This window comes from Rhinolophus hipposideros, assembly GCF_964194185.1.
Source record: "Rhinolophus hipposideros genome assembly, chromosome: 9".
In the NCBI taxonomy this organism is placed as follows: domain Eukaryota; kingdom Metazoa; phylum Chordata; class Mammalia; order Chiroptera; family Rhinolophidae; genus Rhinolophus; species Rhinolophus hipposideros.
The window spans coordinates 67,015,360-67,037,922 of NC_138055.1; the positions used below are offsets into that span (position 1 = coordinate 67,015,360).

General features: G+C 38.0%; 1 protein-coding gene across 1 annotated transcript in view; it reads right to left on the reverse strand.

The window, feature by feature from the left end:
* PTPRR (protein tyrosine phosphatase receptor type R) overlaps positions 1-20,308 on the reverse strand; it is a 241,976-nt gene extending 221,668 nt beyond the window's left edge. The window contains exon 1 of the mRNA XM_081059302.1: positions 19,956-20,308. Coding sequence (XP_080915428.1) covers positions 19,956-20,013 — 58 coding nt within the window. The 5' untranslated portion in view covers positions 20,014-20,308. The remainder of the gene's footprint in view (positions 1-19,955) is intronic.
* Positions 20,309-22,563: the final 2,255 nt, after the last annotated feature.

Here is a 22,563-nt window from a genome sequence, read left to right on the forward strand (position 1 = left end):
TAGGGTTTTCATCAGAAAATGAAGGTGGCTCTTATATATCTAGGACCAAATTAGAAATGCATTTCAGTAAAAAAGAAGCCCCAATTCAGTTTCACATGGTGTGAATTTTTTTTCTAAAAAGACAAGTTTTTCCCTAATCACAATAAAAGATGCTCTGGGAACTTACCGAAGCAGAGAATTCCAGGAGAGATATCCTTGGGTGTAAGGAAACTAATAGTAAAACTATTTTTCCAGTTGTTCTATACCTATTGGTAATGGTAACCCAAGACATTACCACGTACTAATCTCCAGTTAAAAGTACCCACAGTAATTACACTGAGTCTTTTGAATGCAGTGCAGCCCACCCAGAATGTGACAAATGAGGTCTGTTAGCCTAATCTCCCAGATATAACACGCTCACACCTACTAATCTGAACAGCAAGTTACATCAGTGTTTTGAAGGAGTCCATTACTAATGGTCCTAGCCGGACCATCAGCTCCAATGCATCTTTTGGAGCAAACATTAATATAAGACACGGTGTTATATTATAATATGTATATTAGTATAAAGGAGTCCATTACGGCTCTGTCTATGTATAAAGCCAGTTTTACAAAATTCAGTTTGTGTGTCTTAGTTATATTCTAACAACATACGTATATGTATGTATACAAGTATATTTGTTCTGTTTTGTATCCTGACACCAAACAATCAATTTGACCAAAAGAAAGTTCATCTTCAAGCTAGCTGTTTTGTCAATAAAATAAAATAAAATGAAATGAGGGTTTGTACAAGACAACAATGATTCAACTTATAAACCATTATGGTTCTCCCCAAAAAAGTATTGGATAAGACTCTATTGAAAGAATGCCTCCTTTGAGGAATGGTTTTCCTAAAATCTAGTTTATGAACTGGCCAGTAGGTTGTGAAAACATAATCCCATGAGGAAGTGCTGTGTCATTCTCTAATACCATTTAAATGTTCCACATGTTTGGCCAGTGATGTGTCTAGCATATCTATAATAAAAATTAAAAATCAATACCAGAGTAATTAGTTTATTTTTATAGAGCTGGCTCTATTCTTCTGTATGTAGGAGAGGACCTGAACCCTAAAAGAATAAGGAATTACATTAATTAAATCATCTTGTAAACTTTCCCTGCATATTCATTGATAGAAACACTCCACATTTTTCAAATATTCCATTAGAAAATGCCATTCCTACTCCCACTTCCAGCCAAGAGTAACCACTCTAGGAGCCCCTTACTTCCTCCTATTTATCTGATTCATTGAAAGTTGGGCTGCACAGTGGAAAATTGTTTGGGAGTCACAGAATTGACAGCCATTTCAGGAAAAAAAATCCACTGTGTGCTCTGTGCTAGTGGTAAAATTACAACGAAAGGGTCTCATAGTTCCTGATTTTTGCCCGGTTTTAATAGAGTTATTTTTCATTTGATAAATAAATATTCAAGAATGGAACATACTACAATCAGGACAGCATCCTTTGGGACAATGTGACTAGACAGAAGTCATGAAAAAGAAATCGGGTTAAGGCCACTGGCCTCAGACTGCTGGAGGAAGTGGGATTTAGGGTAGCTTAGACAGAAGCTGCCAGTTGCCCATAGTTCCCGAATAACTGAGTGGAAGGATGCTTGGAGGAAAAGTTGACAAGAGTAAGTACTGTTAGCTCTTAACTTCTACACAGCAATTAAGAGAAAACCTTCATCAAGATATGCCTTCTGGGAAAATGCAGAAGTGGAGAAAAATGATCATCTGGCTAGAAAGCTGAAAAATGCTAACTTTTGCAGAAATTGCAGGAATTGAGTTCTATATGCATGTACTAAGTAGTGAAACAGTACATTTGTAAAATCTAATTTTTATACATCAGTCATTGGTATGATGCAAACAGTTAAAATGTTATTTGCAAATAGTTACAGGGGTTATCAAATGATTTCCATTATTTTTATAGTAGAGTTCTCCAGATGACTTTTGAAGGCTGGGCTCTAATTGCTAGATAAAGAAAGTGTCTGCTTTAAGAATAATTCTCATAGTACATGAGGAGTTATATTAAACCACAGCAAAAGGAACATTCGAAAATACAAAAAATTAAAATAGTGCCACAGTAATGATACTCAGAGACATAAACACCCAAATGTTAGGGCAGGAGGAGGGTGAGGAAGGAGGTCCACAGTGACCACCAGAAGAGATTCCTGCCCTGGTCTCTTTGCCTGCATTTAGAAATATGAGGGATACTTGGCAGGTCAGCACTTCTACTCCATCCTGTTTGAGTCCCTTTAATCCATCATTTGAAATTAATGCCACTGGGCTAGGGCACTGCTCGCTCATAATTCTCTAGGAAAATGGACACATACCAGGGTAGGATCATATGATAAACAGCTATTCTTATCTAAAGTAGATCAGTGTGTCACATCCTTGCTAATACATACCTAGTTGAGAAGACACCTATTTTACGATGGGAAGCAAAAACTGCACACTTTCATTGGGCTAGAGAAGAAAGAGAAGGTTGGAGATGCAGGCTCAGCTGGAGCACACAGGTCCAGAGGGTGAACTTCAAGACATCAGGGGCTGGAACAGGGGTGGAGGGTAGGGCTGCCAGCAGGGGTTGCTGATGCTGCAGGGTAAAGTATGAGGGACCAGAGGCACTTTTGCTTTAGGCACAGGACAGCCCTGGACTGGAGGCATGGACCTGCACCCACTGGGAATTTATGCCGCCTCAGCAGTAATTAAGTCTGGGGCGACAGGATGCCTGATTCCCAGAATGCACATGTGGAAACTCTGATTTCATGAAGCACGCCCCCTCCCCTTCCACACACATACCCTGAAAGTATGTGAATAGGGTCTTCAAACGGGAGAATACAAACCAAGCAATGCACAGTTTTCAAGGTTTATGTGGACATGGATTAAGTTCAGCATTAGGAGTAGGATATTTTGGCCCCTGTTAGATGTTGTGAATTCAGATTTTCTGTAGACTGGAACAGCAGGAGTGATGATACTATAAATCCTACTGAGCTCTGAGACTGAAATACTTCACTACAAGAAGGGCTGTCCATGATTACACAGCATCTAATGATTATAGGATTTTTTTCTCTTGTATATTGCAGTTTGGAAAACAGCATTTATTCCCTCTAACACAAACTTGCTAATTATGGACATTGTAAAATTTATAAGGCAAAGGTTCTACTAGCATTTTAAAACATGGAGGCATACCAATTTTATTTTCATAGCAGGCTCTTTTTACAAAAGAAGGCTTTAGAGTGATTTCTTTTTAATGGACTGATTCAAGTCAACTTGTACATTTTTTCTTTTCAAGCATGGGAGCCGAAATATAGAACGAGTAAAAGCTTTCACATATTAATAGGATAACTCTTGCAGCTTCTATCTGTTGAATATACTGAATGTTCCAGGCCCCATGCTGTGGAGCCTTATGCGTTAGCTCTTTAAATCCTCAAACCACCCTATGGCGTCGGTACTATAGTTTTTTTCTGATAAGAAAAGGGAGACACAGAGAAAAATAGTAAATAGCAGAGATGGGATTCAAACCCAGGGTGTCAGATTCTAGAGCCTAAGTTTGGTTGTTGTTGTTTTTGTTTGCTTGTCTTTTTTACTATGCTACATGAGTTAGAGTATATTTTTGCTGTTTCTAAAATACTAGCATGCCATTTCAGAACATACTTTTTATCCTGAAGTGTGAAAGGATTATCTTATAAAAGCACCTGGTGTCGAGTTTAAAACATTGTAGGGATTTAGAAAATACTCATTTGTCGCTTCCCTTATAATATTTGTCTCTTCCCTATGAAATCCAATGTTTATCTTGAGAGGAGACCCTTTTATGATATTTTCATAGCTTCAGTTAGTACTCAGTTTTAGGAGTTACAAACCGCATGATAATATTTATAATTCAAGCACTCTAAATAGCAAGCATTTCCAGTTCAAGGAAACAAATCACCCAAAGTAATCAGTGGACACCTGATGGGTAATCCTGATGCTCTGGAGAGTCATAGGTGTCCAGGGATACCCAGAGCCATGCCCATCTGGACCAGACTTGTGGGCACCTGTGACAATTCTACCAGGGAGTTTCTTAAGTGCTGTAAAATGTTTAGAGGCACTGAAACACCTGCCTGATTGTGACCTCGGATTTGCATAGAGGAGGGCAGCACCATAGAAAAGTTTCCACCAGTAGAATTCTAAGTTTTCTGATGCAATGTACGTTTCCAAGGGAACCAGACTGGAGCCACACAAAATACATCACCTGAAATAAAATTAGCATAAGAGAATATAGTCAATGATATTATAATAACTATGTACGATGTCAGAGGGTAGTAGATTTGGGGGGTATCACTTTGTGAGAGGTATAAATGTCTAATTATTTGTTGTTTTGTACCTCTGAAACTAATTTAAAAAAAGACAAAAAAATTAGCATAAGAGTCTTGGCAGATCAGGTGGCCTGGATAGCAGAGCCTGGATATAGGGTCTTCCCATCTCTATGCCTCCTCCTTGCTTTCCTTTTACATTCAAAGAGCCCTGCTTCCCCAGTGTTCACAGAACCACAGGCAGCCTTCCATGTGGAAGCCTGATGGCTTAGAAGCTCCGTGGGCTACAAATAGTGAGCAGGAGAGTGTCAGTGGTCAGCAGAGGAGAAGCATTGCCCGAGCAGCAGTACTACAGGAGGCCTATAGAGCCATGAGTTGCAGGCCCGGTGACATGCTTGAATCTCTCTCATCCTTTATGAGCTCCTAGAGAGACTAATTAGGGAGGTGGCATGTGATATAAGTCTACACTACCTGCTAAGCAAGATAGTGTAATAGGAACTAAGTAACTCAGACTTATTATATTTATGTAAATGCTACACATTTTCACAAACCATCAGGTAAACCCAAGAAAAATCTGCATATCATATTCAGTTAAATAGGGATTTGCTGAAAATATGATGCTAGACCTCATTTTTAGGTGGAACTTTTAGGTGAGGCACTGACAGAGAGATTTGGGGAATAGGTGAATTTATTAGGGAGAAGATGTCAAACCATTTTATCGAGGGCATTGGTGGTGGTTGGGCGGGGCATGGGGTTGGCTGAAGAAGGCTTGGGAAGAGAATGAGATTTGCAATCTTCGGCCCAGCCTGGATCTGCCCAGCCTCTCTCAGTGGACAAAAGCTATAGGTGCATGTTTTAGAGCTTCACAATCCACTATAAACCATCCCATTTCATTAGGCTCATGACCATAGTAGAGGAAAATTATGCAGAAAAGGCCCAACTGAGAAAACAATTGGAATCCAGTATCTTTCATAGGCATATGTGCTTCTCCAGCACTGGCACAAACACAAAAAGAAAGAGAAATTGCTCCAATATACTAGTAAACCATTTATAACCCAACCTCTCCCACCCCAATCAAATAAGACCTAACACTTACATGGCACTTACTAAGAAGTGCAGTTTTATTAATGCATACATTATCCTGTTTAATACACAGCAACCCTACTGTTGTACACTATATAGTCTCCATTTTAGAAAGAGGAAGTTGAGGCTTAGAAAAATTAAGCAACTTGCCTTAAATTACAGAGCTGATAAGTGATCATGCCTGGATTTGAGCTGGACCACAATATCCATGCTCTTTTTTAACTACTATGGTATTCTACTAAATGTTATCTAAAAATATGGTATTTTCCCCTTTATTTCAATTTTCTTTTTACTTCTCTGTTTAAGCTATTTCATTTTCTTCCAAGAATAATTATAAAACTGAGTTGAATCAACAAGGCAGAGAAAGTATATTGCTTATAACTGAAAACCACACCTTTATATTCATGTATTGATGGCCTTTCAAATGAACTCATCATATTTGTCATCCTTTGTATTGATCATATGTCCCAGTTAAATAAAAGTAACACAGTGATGGGAGCTGACGTGGTGGAGTTACGGATATTGTTTCATTTTTCCTCTAGCCTCCATCAGGAACTAGATCATTACTATAGTGAAATAACAGTAGAGTCTTGCTCTGTACATGTTGTTGGATAGGCCAGTGAATCACTGAGTCGCTCTTACTCTGTGCTCATTTAGTGCTCTTTCCCAAGGAATCAGTCATTCAAGGATTCTGCACATTTCAGTCAGAAAAACGGACATTGCTTCAGGTCTGAACTAGGAAGAAAATAATTCATGTCCTCACTGAACTTGGTATTTATTTCAGTGCAATTAAAATATATTCTCTAGACTGCTGCTTCATATAAACAATTAGTTTTGCTTTATTGTTGGTCCATAATTGACATCAACATCTTACAAAACTGAAATTGAATGAGATTTGATTATAAGGAAAATCTAGATGTCAATGGGAAGTGCTAATATTCACAATGTAAGTTTGCTAATGGTCATTCTTTGGCAAATATTGCAATAATAGACACTTATAGTTACATTAGTTGGTGAATAAGCATTAGAAAATGTGATCATAAAATAATATTTTACTATGAAACATTTTCTCAAAGCTATTAAAATTCTTTATGTTGGGAAATATCAATGCTATTTTAAGTGTGTCAGCATTCGTTAGTGCTTTGAAGACAAAGAATGCACTCATGGGCCAAGTAAGATCTTTCAAAAACCCCTTTTAAAGGGGAAAAAGGCTTTCTCTACCTTTTACATTTGATTTTACAAACATCTTTCAAAACTTTTAACAAGAAACTTACCATAAAACATAACACCTATGTTATAATTAATACTAATGGCAATAAATGGGCTTTTGATGTGTGATCCCATCGTCTCATGAAAAGTGACTTTTTATTATTCACAAACCAGTCTCCATTCTTCAGGTGCAAGCATGTCTCCCATAAGAAGAAAAAAATGTGTGAGATCCAAAAACTTTAGAGATCTATTAAGATTTTGTCTACACATAAAAAGAGAAAGAAAATCTATACAACATCCAAATAGTCAGAAATTTTCTATGATGGTTTGGTTTTTGTTTCGGGGAGCAAGGGAATGTTGGATTATTTTTGGTATTTTTTTTAAATTAAAGTTTATTGGGGTGACAGCTATTAAAGTTACATAGATTTCAGGTGTACAATTCTGCAATACATCTTCTATATATCACATTGTGTGTTTACCACCCAGAGTCAGTTCTCTTTCTATCATCATATATTTGATCCCCTTTACCCTCATCTACCACCCTCTTCCTCCCTTAACCTCTGGTACCACTAAACTATTGTCTGTATCTATGAGTTTTTGTTTCTTAATTTGTTTGTCTTGTTCTTTTATTTTCACTTTTATACAAACATATCAGTGAAATCATATGATTCTCGACTTTTTCTGTCTGACTTATTTTGCTAAGCATTATAATCTCAAGATCCATCCATGTTGTTGCAAATGGTACTATTTCATCTTTTCTTATGGCAGAGTATAGTATTCCATCATGTAAAATATATATACCACAACTTCTTTATCCAATCATTGTTACACCGTAAAGAATTAGAAAAAGAATAACAAATGAAACCCAAAGTCAGCAGAAGGAAGGAAATAATAAAAATCGGAGTAGAACTAAATGAAATAGGGAACAAAAAGACAATAGAAAAAATTGTCAATGCAAAATTGTAATGCAACAAAGAGCTGGTTCTTTGAGAACACTAATAAAATTGACAAACCCTTGGCCAGACTCACTAAATTAAAAAGAAAAAAGACACAAATAAACAAAATCAGAAATGAAAAAAGGGAAGTTACTACGGATATTACAGAAATACAAAGGATCATCCAAGAATATTATGAAGGATTATATGCCACCAAATGGACATGTTCTTACAAACATATAGCCTTCCTAGGCTGAATCACAAAGAACTGGAAAATCTAAATAGACCAATCACCAGTAAGGCAATTGAATCAGTCATCTGAAAGCTTCCCAAAGGCAAAAGTCCAGGACCAGATTGCTTCAATAGCGAATTCTACCAAACAGTCAAAGAGGATATAATATCTGTCCTATCCAAACTCTTCCAAAAAACTGAAGAAGAGACAATACTCTCTAGCTCATTTTATGAGGCCAACATTACCCTGATAGCAAAACCTGGTAAGGATAACATAAAAAAAGAAAATTACAGACCAATATATCTGATGAATACAGATACAAAAATCCCAAATAAAATTCTAACAAATCAAATACAACAATGCATAAAAAGATTATATACCTCACGACCAAGTGGAGTTTATCCCAGGGGCAAAAGGATGGTTCAATATACGCAAATCAATCAATGTGATACACCACATAAACAAAAAAAATGACAAACATCATGTGATTTTATCAATAGATGTAGCAAAAGTATTTGACAAGATACAACACCATTTGTGATTAAAACATTTAATAAAATGTGTATAGAAGGAAAAATATCTCAACATGATAAACTCTACATATGACAAAACCTCAGGTAATATTATAATTAATGATGAAAAACTGAAGCCCTTTGCTCTATGTTCAGGAACATGACAGGGCTGTTCCCTATTCAACATCGTATTGGAAGTCCTAGCCAGAGCAATCAGGCAAGAGAAAGAAATAAAAGGTATCCAAATTAGGAATGAAGAAGTTAAATTGTCACTTTTTGCAGATGACCTGATGCTATATATAGAAAACTCTAAAGACTGCATCAAAAACTAATTAGAAACAATAAATAAATACAGTAAAGTTGTGGGCTACAAAATCAATGTACAAAAGTCCCTTGCATTCCTATATAGTAGCAATGAAATCTCAGAAAAAGAAATTGAAAAAAACAGTTCCTTTTGTAATTGTAACAAAAAGAATAAAATACCTAGGAATAAACTTAACCAAGGATGTGAAGGATTTATATACTGAAAACTATAAGACATTTTTAAAAGAAATTGAAGAAGACACAAATAAATGGAAAGACATTTCATGTTCATGGATTAGAAGAATCAACATTGTTAAAATGGCCATATTACCCAAAGCAATATACAGATTTAATGCAATCCCTATCAAAATCCCAAAGGCATTTTTTAAAGAAATAGAACAAAAAATCATCAGATTTGTAGGGAATCACAAAAGACCCCAAATAGCCAAAGCAATCCTAAGAAAAAAGAACAATACTAGAGGTATCACACTCCTTGACTTCAGCGTGTACTACAGGGCAATACTCAAAACAGTATGGTATTGGCAGAAAAACAGACTAATGGAATAGAACTGAGAACCCAAAAATAAACCCACATAAATATGGACAGATAATTTTTGACAAAAAGGCTAAAAACATACAATGGAGAAAAGACAGCCTCTTCAATAAATCATGCTGGGATAATTGGAAAGCCCCGTGCAAAGGAATAAAAGTAGATTGCTATCTGTTACCGTGTACCAAAATTAACTCAAAACGGATCAAAGACCCAAACATAAGCCCTGAAACAATAAAATACATAGAAGAAAACATAGGAACTAAACTTATGGTCATTGGGTTCAAAGAGCATTTTATGAATTTGACTCCAAAGGCAAGGGTAGTGAAAGCTAAAATAAATCAATGGGACTATATCAAACTAAAAAGCTTCTGCACAGCAAAAGAAACCATCAACGAAATAAAGAGGCAACCATCCGAATAGGTGAAGATTTTTGTAAACAATGCCTCCGATAAGGGGCTACTATCCAAAATATACAAGGAACTCATACAACTCAACAACAACAAACAATCCAATTGAAAAATGGGCAGAGGACCTGAATAGACTTTTCTGCAAAGAAGACATACAAATGGCCAATAGACATATGAAAAAGTGTTCAACATCACTAATCATCAGAGAAATGTAAATAAAAACCACAATGAGATATCACTTCACCCCAGTTAGAATGGCAATCATCAACAAGACAAATAATAACAAGTGTGAGTGGAGCTGTGAAGAAAAAGGAACCCTCATACACTGTTGGTGGGAATGCAGACTGGTGCAGCTGCTATGGAAGGCAGTGTGGAGGTTCCTCAAAAAATTACGAATAGAATTACCATATGACTCAGCAATCCCTCTCGTGGGTATCATCCCAAAAAATCTGAAAACATTTATCCGTAAAGATATATTGCTCCAATGTTCATTGCAGCTTTATTTACAGTGGCCAAGACATGGAAACAAACAAAAGGTCCTTTGATAGATGATTGGATATTTTTATTCTTGATTTATTGAACCCACTGCCTCATACACCCACCTGATTTTGAATGTGTAAGTGTTTCATGTTTGCTGTTACAGGATAGATAATCTGCAATCAGGGTTAGGAGATCTGGGTCTAGTCCTTAGTACATAGACATCATGCTATGTACCTTATCTAATTGCCTGATCTCTTTAAAATAAAGACATTCATCTCATTCCTAGTCTGAAGTAGTAGAATATCATGTAGGAATATCAATTTATCTAGGGGGAGTTCAACATCCAAACTGTACTGTAACTAGCATCATGCCCATGAAACACAAACTTATCTTAGAGGCTATGTTTAAATGAAACCTTTGCTGTCCCATTTCCACTTCTTTGCAACCAACAAATGTAAGCTGGATTGAAGAAGCAGTAGTAAAGTCAATTCCATGCTTTACAGACATGAAAATGAGATATTATCTCTTTATCGATGTAAATTAATTTACCATAATTTATTTTTCCAAACACATCCTGAATACATTTTTTCATTCACTGAACATCTATTGATAGTATACTAGGTAACAAGCACAGTTCTAGGAAATGGGTATACAGAGATAAGAGCTACAATTCTGTCATTGTCCTCAAAAAGCTTCAACAGTCAGGTTCACTACATTAATAGAGGAATATATAAGGCCCAAAAGAAAAACTTAGGAAAGCTACTTGAATGAGGTGGGAGTCAAAGAAAGGGTTCTCAAAGTAGGTAATGCCTGACCAAAATGTGAAATTGGAGAGGTATCTTGATAAAGAAGCAGAGTATGGGTACTTTAGATGGAACAGTATGTAACAAGGATGAGAGGCATGGCAAACCAAAAGAAAGTTTGTCTTAGTATGATCATAGTGTGCAGAGGAGGACATAATGTCAGGAAAAAAAGATGGAGTTAGGAAAGACCTGATAGTGAAAATATTATGCTAATAAGTTTGGGTTTTATTCTAAGAGAAAAGGAAATAGCTGTATTAAAGAATTTTACAAAGAGAGAATATGATCTAAAAAGTATGGTTTTTAGAGGATTACCTCTGATATCATAAAGGATGGATTTGACAGTAGGTTATTATAAGATACTATATGAGAAATAGTACTTATCCCAAGGCAGTGATGTAGACACCGAGAGTAAAGGAGACTTGGTGACACCTTTCGGATGAAAGCAGCAAAGGAAGGAAGTGTACAGGCTTGGGCAATTGTGGGGGAGCCTGGTGTTAGTCACAATGATAGAAAATATAGAGAGAAATAAGGGCAATTATGATAGGAAGTGCTGAGTATTAACAGTTGGATATAAGATGCTTGTGGGCTATCCAATTACTACGAGCGAATTATAATTATAGGACTAGAGTTCAGGAGAAATATCTGAGATGGAAATGCAGATTTAGGAACCTGTAATCTGTAGGTTTGAATATAATTATCTAGGGAAATTGTACAGAGAGAAAAGGAAAAGAAAAGACCAAGGACTTATCAATTCTAGAGAATACTAACCATTGAATAATCCTCAGCTGCAGACTTAAGAGTACAAACTAAGGAATGGCCAGTGAGATAAGAGGGACTCCAGGAAGTAGCGGCTATGCATGGCAATCAGTGGGAGAATTTTCAAAACTCAGAAAGAGATCAAATTAGATAAATTCTGTAAATATTTATTGGTAAGAAGGTAGCTTTTCACCTTAATTACATTCAACAGCAGGATGATAGGATGAAAACTGGAGTTGATAGAAAGGAACAAAGAAGAGAAGGCTGAATGTGAATAGTGCATCCCAGACATTTTACAAGGTTCTTGTCAGGGTGTGACCTCCAATAGAATACGCAATCTCCACAGTGCTAGAAATGTGTGACCTCCTATGCACATATGCCCATGCCTCCTAAATGCCAAAGAAGCAGACAGGTTTGTCCTAACTTAAGCGCTGTTTGTCAATTAGCTGCATGAATCTTTTCATTTTACTACAGCCATCTCTACATGTACAAGGCATTTTACTAAAAAGTGAAAATATAGACAACCAGCAAGGCATTTGGACAACCCAGCATCCTGCAATCAGGTCGAAGAACTTTGCCGCTGAGTTGATGGGTAGTTCTGGTCTCTTGCAAGCCCATCCTTTGTTGTCCTTCAGTTCGCAATAGTAGCAAAGTCTGCCTGAGAATGTACGTGTACGTCGCTGGGCATGCAAAGCTCCTGAGGAGCAACTTGAGTTTTGGATAAATGAGCTCTGTTCAAGTCCATTCTGGAAGTGACTAAGTTGACTAGGTGTGACTTGCATGGGTGCCAAGAAGAAATTAAATTCCAAAAGAATAGACCAGAAATATCACTCTGCTGTTTTTATTTACTCAACATACTTATTTAATTGTTAGCTTTTATGCCAGGCTCTGCCCCCAGGTGCTATGCTGAACAGGGTCTGCCATAGATACAGCAATAAAACAGACAAATATCTGTGCCTTCAAGAAGCTTACAGTTTAATGGGGAGAGGGGGCACCATAATAAACAAGACAATTAAGTAAAATATTTTGTGTGCTAGGTGGTACAAGACCTCTGGGAAAAAAAGTAAAGCAGGGAAGGGGTATTGGAGATATTTTTTGGGGGGAGGAGGATAGAATATTAAACACCCTATTTCCCCGAAAATAAGACTCGATCTTATATTGATTTTTGCTCCAAAAGATGCATTAGGGCTTATTTTCAGGGGATGTCTTATTTTTTCATGTACAATAATCTACATTTATTCATGTACAACAATCTACATTTATTTGTTTATTCATGTACAGAAATCTACATTTATCCAAATATAGTCATGTCATCTTCTTCTGGCACATCATCGTAACTCTCAAAACCCAGAATTCCGGCTTGAATTTCTTGCGATTCCATTTCCTGTAGAACCACTGGCCCCAATCTCCCATGTCCAGCAACAGTCTCCTTAAACGAGCACTTCTTGTCCATGTAGCCTGCTCGTAGTGCAGGAGCTGTCAGTGATTTTATCCCCTGAATTCTTCACCCAAGTCACGGCCTCTTGCAGGCGAGGCTTCACAAAGTTTCCACGCTGATTTCTCTCCATTCTATTTTCAACATAGTCATTGATTTCCATATGCAAATGGTCCCTGAATGGCTTGTTTATTGCAATATCAAGAGTCTGGAGATAGGCAGTTATTCCTACAGGAATCACTATTTGATCAATTCTTCTCTCTGCAAGGAAGTTCTTCATGTCTTTAGCATGGTGAGTGCTGGCTGAATCCCAGAGTAGCAGACCTCTTTGACCACCTCGCAAAACAAATGGCAGTATTAAATCGACCCACTTCCTTATAACTGCTTGTGTGCACCAAGCTTTTTCGGATTCAAGAACATAAATGCCTGAAACACATTCAACCTTATCTTTCTTGCCCTTAGTGATGATTAGAGGTGGGGCTTTCTTTCCATCCAGATGAATTGTCAAAATACAGGTAATATATGCACTTTTGTAACCAGTTGAGGGAATGCAGATTGACGAGGCACCCCTCTGATCAATTGTCCTTTGAGATTGTTGGCCCATAGACACTGCAGTTTCATCCATAGCAATCATGTTGGAGAGTTGGTATTTAGAAAAGTGGATGCCATCAACAAAGGACTTGAATGCAGGTACACGTTTAATAACTTCAGTATCTTCCAGCTTGAACAGTCAGTGTTATCGATCTTAGAGACAGTTCATATCACTGAAGGAAGCCATCCACCCAGTGTTGTGATGCTTTGAATCCTTCTGTGGATATTTCTAATGGTGGTGCCATTGCAAGAGCAAATGCTTGAATATCAGCCCTGTGCACAACCAAAGCCTTTGCTCTCCTGTCATCAATCCATTCACAGATGATGTCTTCCAGCTCAGGAAATAATTGTTGCCGACCTGATCCACACTTGCACTTCTTAGCATTTCCCTCATCCACCTGTTGACTGAGGTTATTGTACTCTGTTCACCATTTTCGGACCATTCAAAGATCCAACTTCTTCTCTTTGCAGAAAGCCGTAAGATTCTTGCCCCGGGAATACTCCACCATTCCTTTCTTGTACTCGACAGAATAGCTCTTTCTTTTTGCACTCATCTTGTCTGTGGGTCAAAATATTATTCCCTTTAAATCTACCTTTAAATCAAGTGTTAATTGAAGACTTATGCGACAGGAGTGGCAACAAAAATGATGACAGTTAAGAATGATGGTCCACACAAAAGTGACGAAAAATTGCAGGCACCAAAATTCAGAAAACGTTTCTTTATTTCACATGAGTACATTAAGTACATCCGATACAACACACGACATATTGAATTATGAAGATTCATATTAGACAAAACCACACCCATTCGTTATCAAGTGTGCACATTATTCATGTGTTGTGTCTGTACTCTGATTGGTTATTCGGCAATAAGTCTCGAGTTCATCTGTTTACATAGGCATTTACCTCTCATCCAAAGGCACCGGCTTGGGTATTTACAAATACATTATTATAATTTATACTATCATTTATTTTAAGTATTAATGTCAATAATATTATTTATTTATATTTAATTATATATTAATATTATTGTTTTATAGTTCAATAGGTCCGTTGTGTGTTGCAATGGACGTACTAAATGCATCCGTCTGACTGACAATCTTAACTGGGGCTTATTTTGGGGGCAGGGCTTATGTTACGAACATCCTGAAAAATCATGCTAGGGCTTATTTTCCAGTTAGGTCTTATTTTCAGGGAAATACAGTAGGATAGTAAGTGAGCACCTCACTGAGAAAGTAACATTAGAATAAAGACTTAAAATGGAGAAAGAATGTTTCAGACAGAGAAAAAAGCAAAACATAGGTGCCTGGCATCTTCTTGGAACAGAAAGGAGACCAAGGTGGCTGGAAAGTGACAAAAAAGAGGAGAGTAGTGAGAGCTAATATCAGAGAGGTAACTGAGGGATAGAATATAATAGAACCCAGGCCATTGTAATGACTGTGTTGAGTAATTTCGAACAAGGAAAACTAATTCTGGAGTTCTAAATGGCTCTTCTTTGAGAAAAGACATCTTAAAACCTTAAAGAATAACATGGATTTCTATCAGTCTCCCCTTTCTTTTGAGGGTGGTGCTTCCTTGATCCTCTTGGTCCCATCATAGAAACCCTTTGTAGACGTTTCTCTGAGAATAAAGAGGCATCTTCAGAAGATACGTTGAAGACAGTCTGTGCCATTTAGAAAGTCTAATAGTAAGAACAATGTGCAGAAGCTATATCAAACTAAAAATCTTCTGCACAGCAAAAGAAACCATCGACAAAATAAAGAGGCAACCGACTGAATGGGAGAAGACTTTTGCAAACAGTGCCTCCATTAAGGGGCTAATATGCAAAATATACAAGGAACTCATACAACTCAACAACAACAAAACAAACAACCCAATTGAAAACTGGGCAGAGGACCTGAAGAGACATTTCTCCAAAGAGGACATACAAATGGAAAACAGACATATGAAAAAATGCTCAACATCACTAATCATCAGAGAAATGCAATTAAAAACCACAATGAGATATCACCTCACCCCAGTCAGAATGGCTATCATCAACAAGACAAATAGTAACAAGTGTTGGAGAGGCTGTGGAGAAAAAGGAACCCTCATACACTGTTGGTGGGAATGCAGACTGGTGCAGCCGCTATGGAAGGCAGTGTGGAAGCTCCTCAAAAAATTAAGAATAGAATTACCATATGACCCAGCAATCCCTCTCCTGAGTATATACCCCCAAAATCTGAAAACATTTATCTGTAAAGATACATGTGCTCTGAGGTTCATTACAGCTTTATTTATGGTGGCCAAGACATGGAAACAACCAAAGTGTCCTTCGATAGATGATTGGATAAAAAAGACGTGGTATATGTACACAATGGCCATAAGAAAATATGAAATAGTGTCATTTGCAACAACATGGATGAATCTTGAAATTATTATGCTAAGCGAAATAAGTCAGATAGGAAAAGCCGAGAACCATATGACTTCATTGATATGTGGGATATAAATCTGAAAGCAACAAAGGAACAAGACAAACAAATAAAGAAACAAAAATTCATAGACACAGACAACAGTTTAGTAGTTACCAGAGGGTAAGGGGGAAGGAGGATACATGGTGATGAAAGGAGAACTGACTCTGGGCAGTGAGCATACAGTGTGATATACAGATGATATATTATAGAATTGTACATTTGAAACCTATGTAATTTCACTAACCATTGTCACTGCAATAAATTTAATTAAAAGGAAAAAAAGAAAAGAATAATGTGGAAATTTGAAAGAACCATTTCTAGAACTTGAGGAGAGAGTAATACATTGAAATGAGTTTTGTGTGATTTTTTCTTTTGTTTTTTGTTTGTTTTAGCAAGACATTCACTAGGAAAAATAAAGCTTTCATATTTTTTAAGATGTCCCAAGACCTAAACTCCTACCTAAAATACTAAAACTAAAATTAAAATACTACCCAGTAAATATCATCACCTAAAACAGTATATGTTTTGGGGGGCAAAGAAAAAGAAGAAACACTGAAGAAAATAAGGTATCTATACATCTTCCACATAATATATTTTTTACCATCCATATTATTGGGGTAGCTTTTAGTTACTTTCTTGGATATTCTTGAAGTGGTCTTTCCAACTGGAGTTTATGTATTACATTAGTTCACAGAAAGAGTAAAGAATGAGGACAGTTAGGTAAGAAGAATTTATCACCACTAACTCAATGGTGGCCTCACCTATCAGAACCAGTGTATGATTTTATACAGCATTCAATCATAGGTCTGGAAACCTGGGTTTTCATTCTGACTATGTTGTTAACTGGCACTTTATATTTAAAGTAAATACTTTACTATTTATCATTTTCTGAATCTTAGTTTTCTCAGCTGTATAGTAAGTAGTTGGATGGACAATAATTATAACTTTTCTTGCTTAGGGTATCTATGAAAATCAGGTGCCATGGATACAGTTGAGTCCAGGTTCTTTAACAAGCTCCATACTCAATAATTTGTTAGAGTTATCTCCCAGAGATGTTAACTACACAGCATAGTACCCCCCTTCCCCTTTTTGTTCCCACAATTACAAAGAGACCAGAATACTTATCCCTATTGAGTCAATCAGAACTCAGGGTTGGTCAGAATCATTCAAAAATATTTATTTGCAGAGTGACTCAGGCAATCATGACCAAATAATTAAAGACGGCACTCAAGTTGAAAATGATTTGCTACCTTATCACTATAACGAAGTTAACAATTCCTAGTATAGCTAAGAAGCGCACTCACATCCTGTCAGCCAATTTCTCCCATCCTTAAAGGGTTTTAATATGTCATCAGTTCTGCCAGCATAAAGTAGTTGCTGGTATCCGGGATATAACCAAAATGGATCAATTAGCTTTTCACTCAAAGAGGCCTAAATATATAGAATTCATTTCCCTTCTTTATAAAGCCCACTTCTGTCCTGAGAGAAGACACTTCTGTGAAAAAGAAAGAAGGAAGGAAGGAAGGAAGGAAGGAAAGAAGGAAGGAAGGAAGGAAGGAAGGAAGGAAGGAAGGAAGGGAAGGAAGGAAGGAAGGAAAAGAAAGAGAAAGAAAGAAAGAAAACCTCAGAAATTCAACAAGTAGAAAACTCAGTGATTTCTTGATCTTTCTTCCTCTCACTCACTCACTTTCTTATTGCCCAAACCTACAGGAGCTTAGATCAAGAAATCTGTGTTTGTTTCAGTTCTAATGAAAAGTCCTAACAAGGTTATTAGATAACTGTGATGAATTTTAATCTGATGACAGCTTGTAACTCACAAATTGCTATTTGAAATTAAAATGCATTCAAAATGAAACTAGCAAGACAGCCTCAATATTAAATTTGCGATTTGCTGTGAAAAAAACACACCTATCGAAAGCACTGTTAAGTATGAATACAATTAATTTCTACATAGTATCTTGCAAATGAAATCTGAAAAAGATAGCCCTTCAATGTATTGCCTTATTAAATTCAAATTGGTTGAATAATCTATTTATTTACTTATTTATTTTTGCTAATTAAGAAGTCCAAGTGAGCTGGATTGGTTTGTCTTTAGTTATACACCCTTTGGCTGAGCTCCAGGTAGAATCTAGGGCTACAAATTTCCAGGTTTCTTCTTTGATAAACAAAAGTCCTCTATTTACCTCATCCCAAGTGAACATCTACAGTAAATTAAGAAATGTTTTCCACCTGCTTAGTTTTAAGTTTATTTATAACTTTTAAGCTATGATTAGTCAAGATACATTAAATGTGATCTTTAGAATTGTTTATACATTAATATTTTTAAAAAACTACACTAATATCTTTGATAAATCAGCTAAATCATTCCTAAACTTGGTAAGAATTGAGGCACTTTTTTTGATAGTGAAAGTTTGTATCAGTGCTATTATTAAGCAATAAGGAAAATTCACCCCAATGTGTATATTTTCATCGTATATTTCAACATAAAGAATTGTATTGGTAATAAAAGTATTCATTACAGTTGTTTGCAAATAATTTAAGGACCAAGTCATGGCTATTTCTAGTTTTCAAAAGATGCCAAAGAACTACTGAAATCCACAATACAATTATAACAATTAAAATGTATACTTAATTATAGCCTTTATATTCCTATGCATTACTCCTTCAAGAGATTCATAATACTTTAAAATAGCATTAGATAAAAGTAAGAAAGTACCATATTTTACTCTCACTATTGCACACATAGAAAGACTCACCCACTCTTTTCAAAAGATAGCACAGAAACTGTAATTTCACAACCTTTATTTTATTCATTACCCCTGGAACATAGCACATACTCAATAAATGTTATTTGAAGGAATGAATGGATATTACGGTTGGATGATAAGAAAACTCAGGGAAAACACCTCCTCTTTGGTTACTACAGACCTACTGCATGCACAACTGCTGTCGCAGTGGGGTTTCTGCGATCTCTCTGCCATATTCTATTTTGGCTCATGTGAGTGTAAAAACGATCAAGGATTCAGACCAGAAAGTCCTTGCATTACATCGAGGCTGCATATATCCAAAAGCAGGGTCTGTAGTGACACCGCATATAAATTCCCCAGGTACTTCCTAAGGGTTGTTTCCATTCGAAACCTGACACTGGCTCCGATACCAAATAGATTTATATTTGGGAACAGTCTCACTGTGACTTTTGGCAAGACCTCCTCAAACCTTTCCCAGGGACAGTGCCTACCCCCGGGGTTGTCAGCTTTGAAACTGTGATTTAGTTTTTGTTCCATGCCCTCAAATGCTGACCACCGTGCTAAAAGAGAAGACAGGTTCTATTTTAAACCTTTCCTTACTCTTATTGGTTTAGAAAATTCGAGTGACAAGAGCAGGGGCCAAAAGAACCTGGAGCGGCATCCTTAATGTGAACCACGTATTTCGACCTTTTGGGTGGAGATGTGGTCCATCAGGTTAGACAATGCATCCCTCTGAGCTCTAGCTAAACCAAGAGACCTTACAGATGTAGCCGCTGCAGTAGAAAAGGTTACATCCCGCAGGATGGCTTGTCTGTCTCCTGAAAAATTGGCAGTCAAGTGCATAGCCTAGAAACAGGATCAGGGAGTCTAGCTGGAGGGGAGGGGAGGCAGAAGCAAACCTATATTCATATTAAAAATGTTCACTATTGCTCCTACAAGGTAAGGAAAAATCAAAAGCTGATTTTAGCCTAAGTTTTCGGCCTCAGGCTTCCAACAGGTGCATGACTCCCTCACCCCTTCCCTGTCAGTACAGTCCTGCTTTGCCTTTCTAAGGCTTTCCTTGCGAGCCAAGCTTTTCCTAGAGTCCTTAAGCATGTGCAGTTTCCTTCCCATCTCATCCCCAGCTCCAGCTCTGCCAGGCAACCCCTTACCTGCAGCGTGGAGATTAAGAAGCAGGCACAGCACAGGGATACCGACTGCTCTCCGCATAGTGTTTGCATTGAGAGGTGGAGGAGAAACTCCGCCACGACCCCACTTGAGGCAAAGTGTTATTAGAAAGAGCCACCGCCAAGGGGTCTCTGGACTCCGGGATTCATTCGCAGGTCCTCGACTGGGGTTTGCAAAGCAGGCTGCAGCGCCCCAGCTTCGCCTCCCTAAGAGAGGGGAGAGGAAGCGGAGTAGGAAGTGGCTGAGCAGGGCGGGGGCCGAGGCGCTCTGAGACGCGGATGCTTGGCCTTCTGCAAGCCCCGCAGCAGCAGCGGAGAGGGTGGGTGGACTCCGCGGCAGCCCTGGATCCGGCGGCCGCGGCCAGTGCAGTGCGAGCAGCAGCCAGGCGCGCCGCGGCTACTGAGCATGCCCAGCGCTGGCCCCCCGCGCGGCATCGGGGTTTCAAAATGAAATTCCACTTCTCCGGGTCTTAGCGGTTGCTTAGGGGAGCAGGCACCACCACAGGGGGCTTCTTGGGGCCGTGGTTAGGAGAGTCCGTCAAAAAAACCCTGGTGGGTGAGATGGGATGGGTTGGGTCTAGATGAGGGCACGACCAGAGGAGAGAGCCTAAGAAAGTGTCAACCTCAAGACTCATCCTACTCCTTCCCCAAATCTTGGTTTACACGTAGACAGAGCTCTCTGCTGGGAGCTGACCTTTGCTGGGCCGCAGACTGACCAGCTTCTCCCGACTGCCTACAGAATAGAGTGTAGGTGCCTTCCACTGCTGAGCACCCTGGGTGGCCTGGGGAGGCAGTATCCTGGGGTGCCCTGTTCTAACAGCTTTCCTTTTGTTTCTCTTTTCCTCTCTCTCCAGCTTAATCCCTGTATTTAAACTTTCTCCTGACTGTAATGACAGAAGTGAGGCCATGCTATTAGACTACTAGGACACATCCATATAATTGAAGAAACAAAACCGCCTTTTTGGGTTTTTGGGTTTTGTGTGTGTGTGTGTGTGTGTTTTTTTTTTTTTTGGATTTAATGATCTTTAATCTCCATTTCACTTTCTAAGGTGAAAAAGTAATAGGATCACCTCTGTAACTGGGCTCCTCCAATCCAGCGTTGCATGCGCAGGGAGGTTACAACAGTCTTTTAATATAGATGACCTCTCCCCCATTTAAGACTGGAGTGTGAAGTTGCTTATATATGAGAATTAGTCTAGTGGTTAATTCCTCCTCATCATGAAGTCCCTCCACCAGACTTCTCTCCCTTAAGTATCCCAAGAGCATTCTGCTTCTGTGTCTTCACTGAATGCTGTTGTCTCTTCCCCAAGCGCCTCCACTACCACTCTCAAGCTTACAAAAGTCTAACTTTGGTCTCCCTTTTCCGTAAATCCCTGGCTTAACTCCAGATTACAGTGATATGTCTCTTCCACACGTGAATGTATTTAGCATTGCTTTATTATTTTTTTCCAGCTATTCATTTATCTGTGGTTTGTCTTACAACACAGTTGAAAGCTCCGTAAGAACTTCTGCATCTTTCTGTCACTTCAATAGAATAAAGCCATTCTAAGCAAATAAAAGATACTAATAAGTGCTTATTGAATTGAAATCTGCCTCTCTCACTCAATGCTTTCTTCCTTCAACCACTGTGAATTGGGACAACTAATGGGAACTACGCTACCTACCATGTTTCCCCGAAAATAAGACTCTTATATTAATTTTTGCTCCAAATTTAGGGTATATTTTCACACTTTAGGGTATATTTTCAGGGGATGTCTTATTTTTTCATGCACAACAATCTACATTTATTAAAATAGTCATGTCATCTTCTTCTGGAACATCGTCATAACGTACTAAATGTGTCTGTCTGGCTGACGATCTTAACTGGGGCTTATTTTGGGGGTAGGTCTTATTTTCGGGGAAACATGGTACAAGGGCTTAAATTAGGCAGCATCTTATAGGATCTAAGAGCCTGAGCAGTATCGTTTTTCTTTATAATTTATTTCATCTCTGGCAATGAGAGACAAGGCCAAGAATTATACTTGAACAGGAGGGAGAAGGGGGGAATGAGATGTAGTTTTTAATACCTAGACAGGTCTTCTGCGCTGAATATAGTGTTATATATAGCTTCATTCTGCCCACTCCACTTCCTCACATGAATATGTTATGCACCATTTCTGTGGCATTACCATTTCACCCCAAACCACTGTAAGCAGCAACCTCTTCCCCTACTCCGGATACACTTTTCCCCAGACTTCTTTTCCCATAGAATTCGAGTATATCACTTTCTAACATGCCAAAAGCATCACTTATTAAATCTATCATTTGTTGTCTGTTTTCCTACACACATACCCCACCTCCGGAGGTGGAATCTTATCTTCAGTAGAAGGGATCTTTGGCAATTTCATTCACTAATGTATCCGACCTGGTTAGAATATGCTTCTCACAATGCCTATCAATTAATTGATAAAGTTAAATACTGATCCTTAACCTCGCTCTTTCCGGTTCTTACTAAATAAATATTTGAGATAAGCTATTTAGCTGTGCTTAAAGCTCAGAGGAGTAACCCATCTTATTTAACATCTGGTGTTAGAATTTCTGCAGGGTGGGGGAA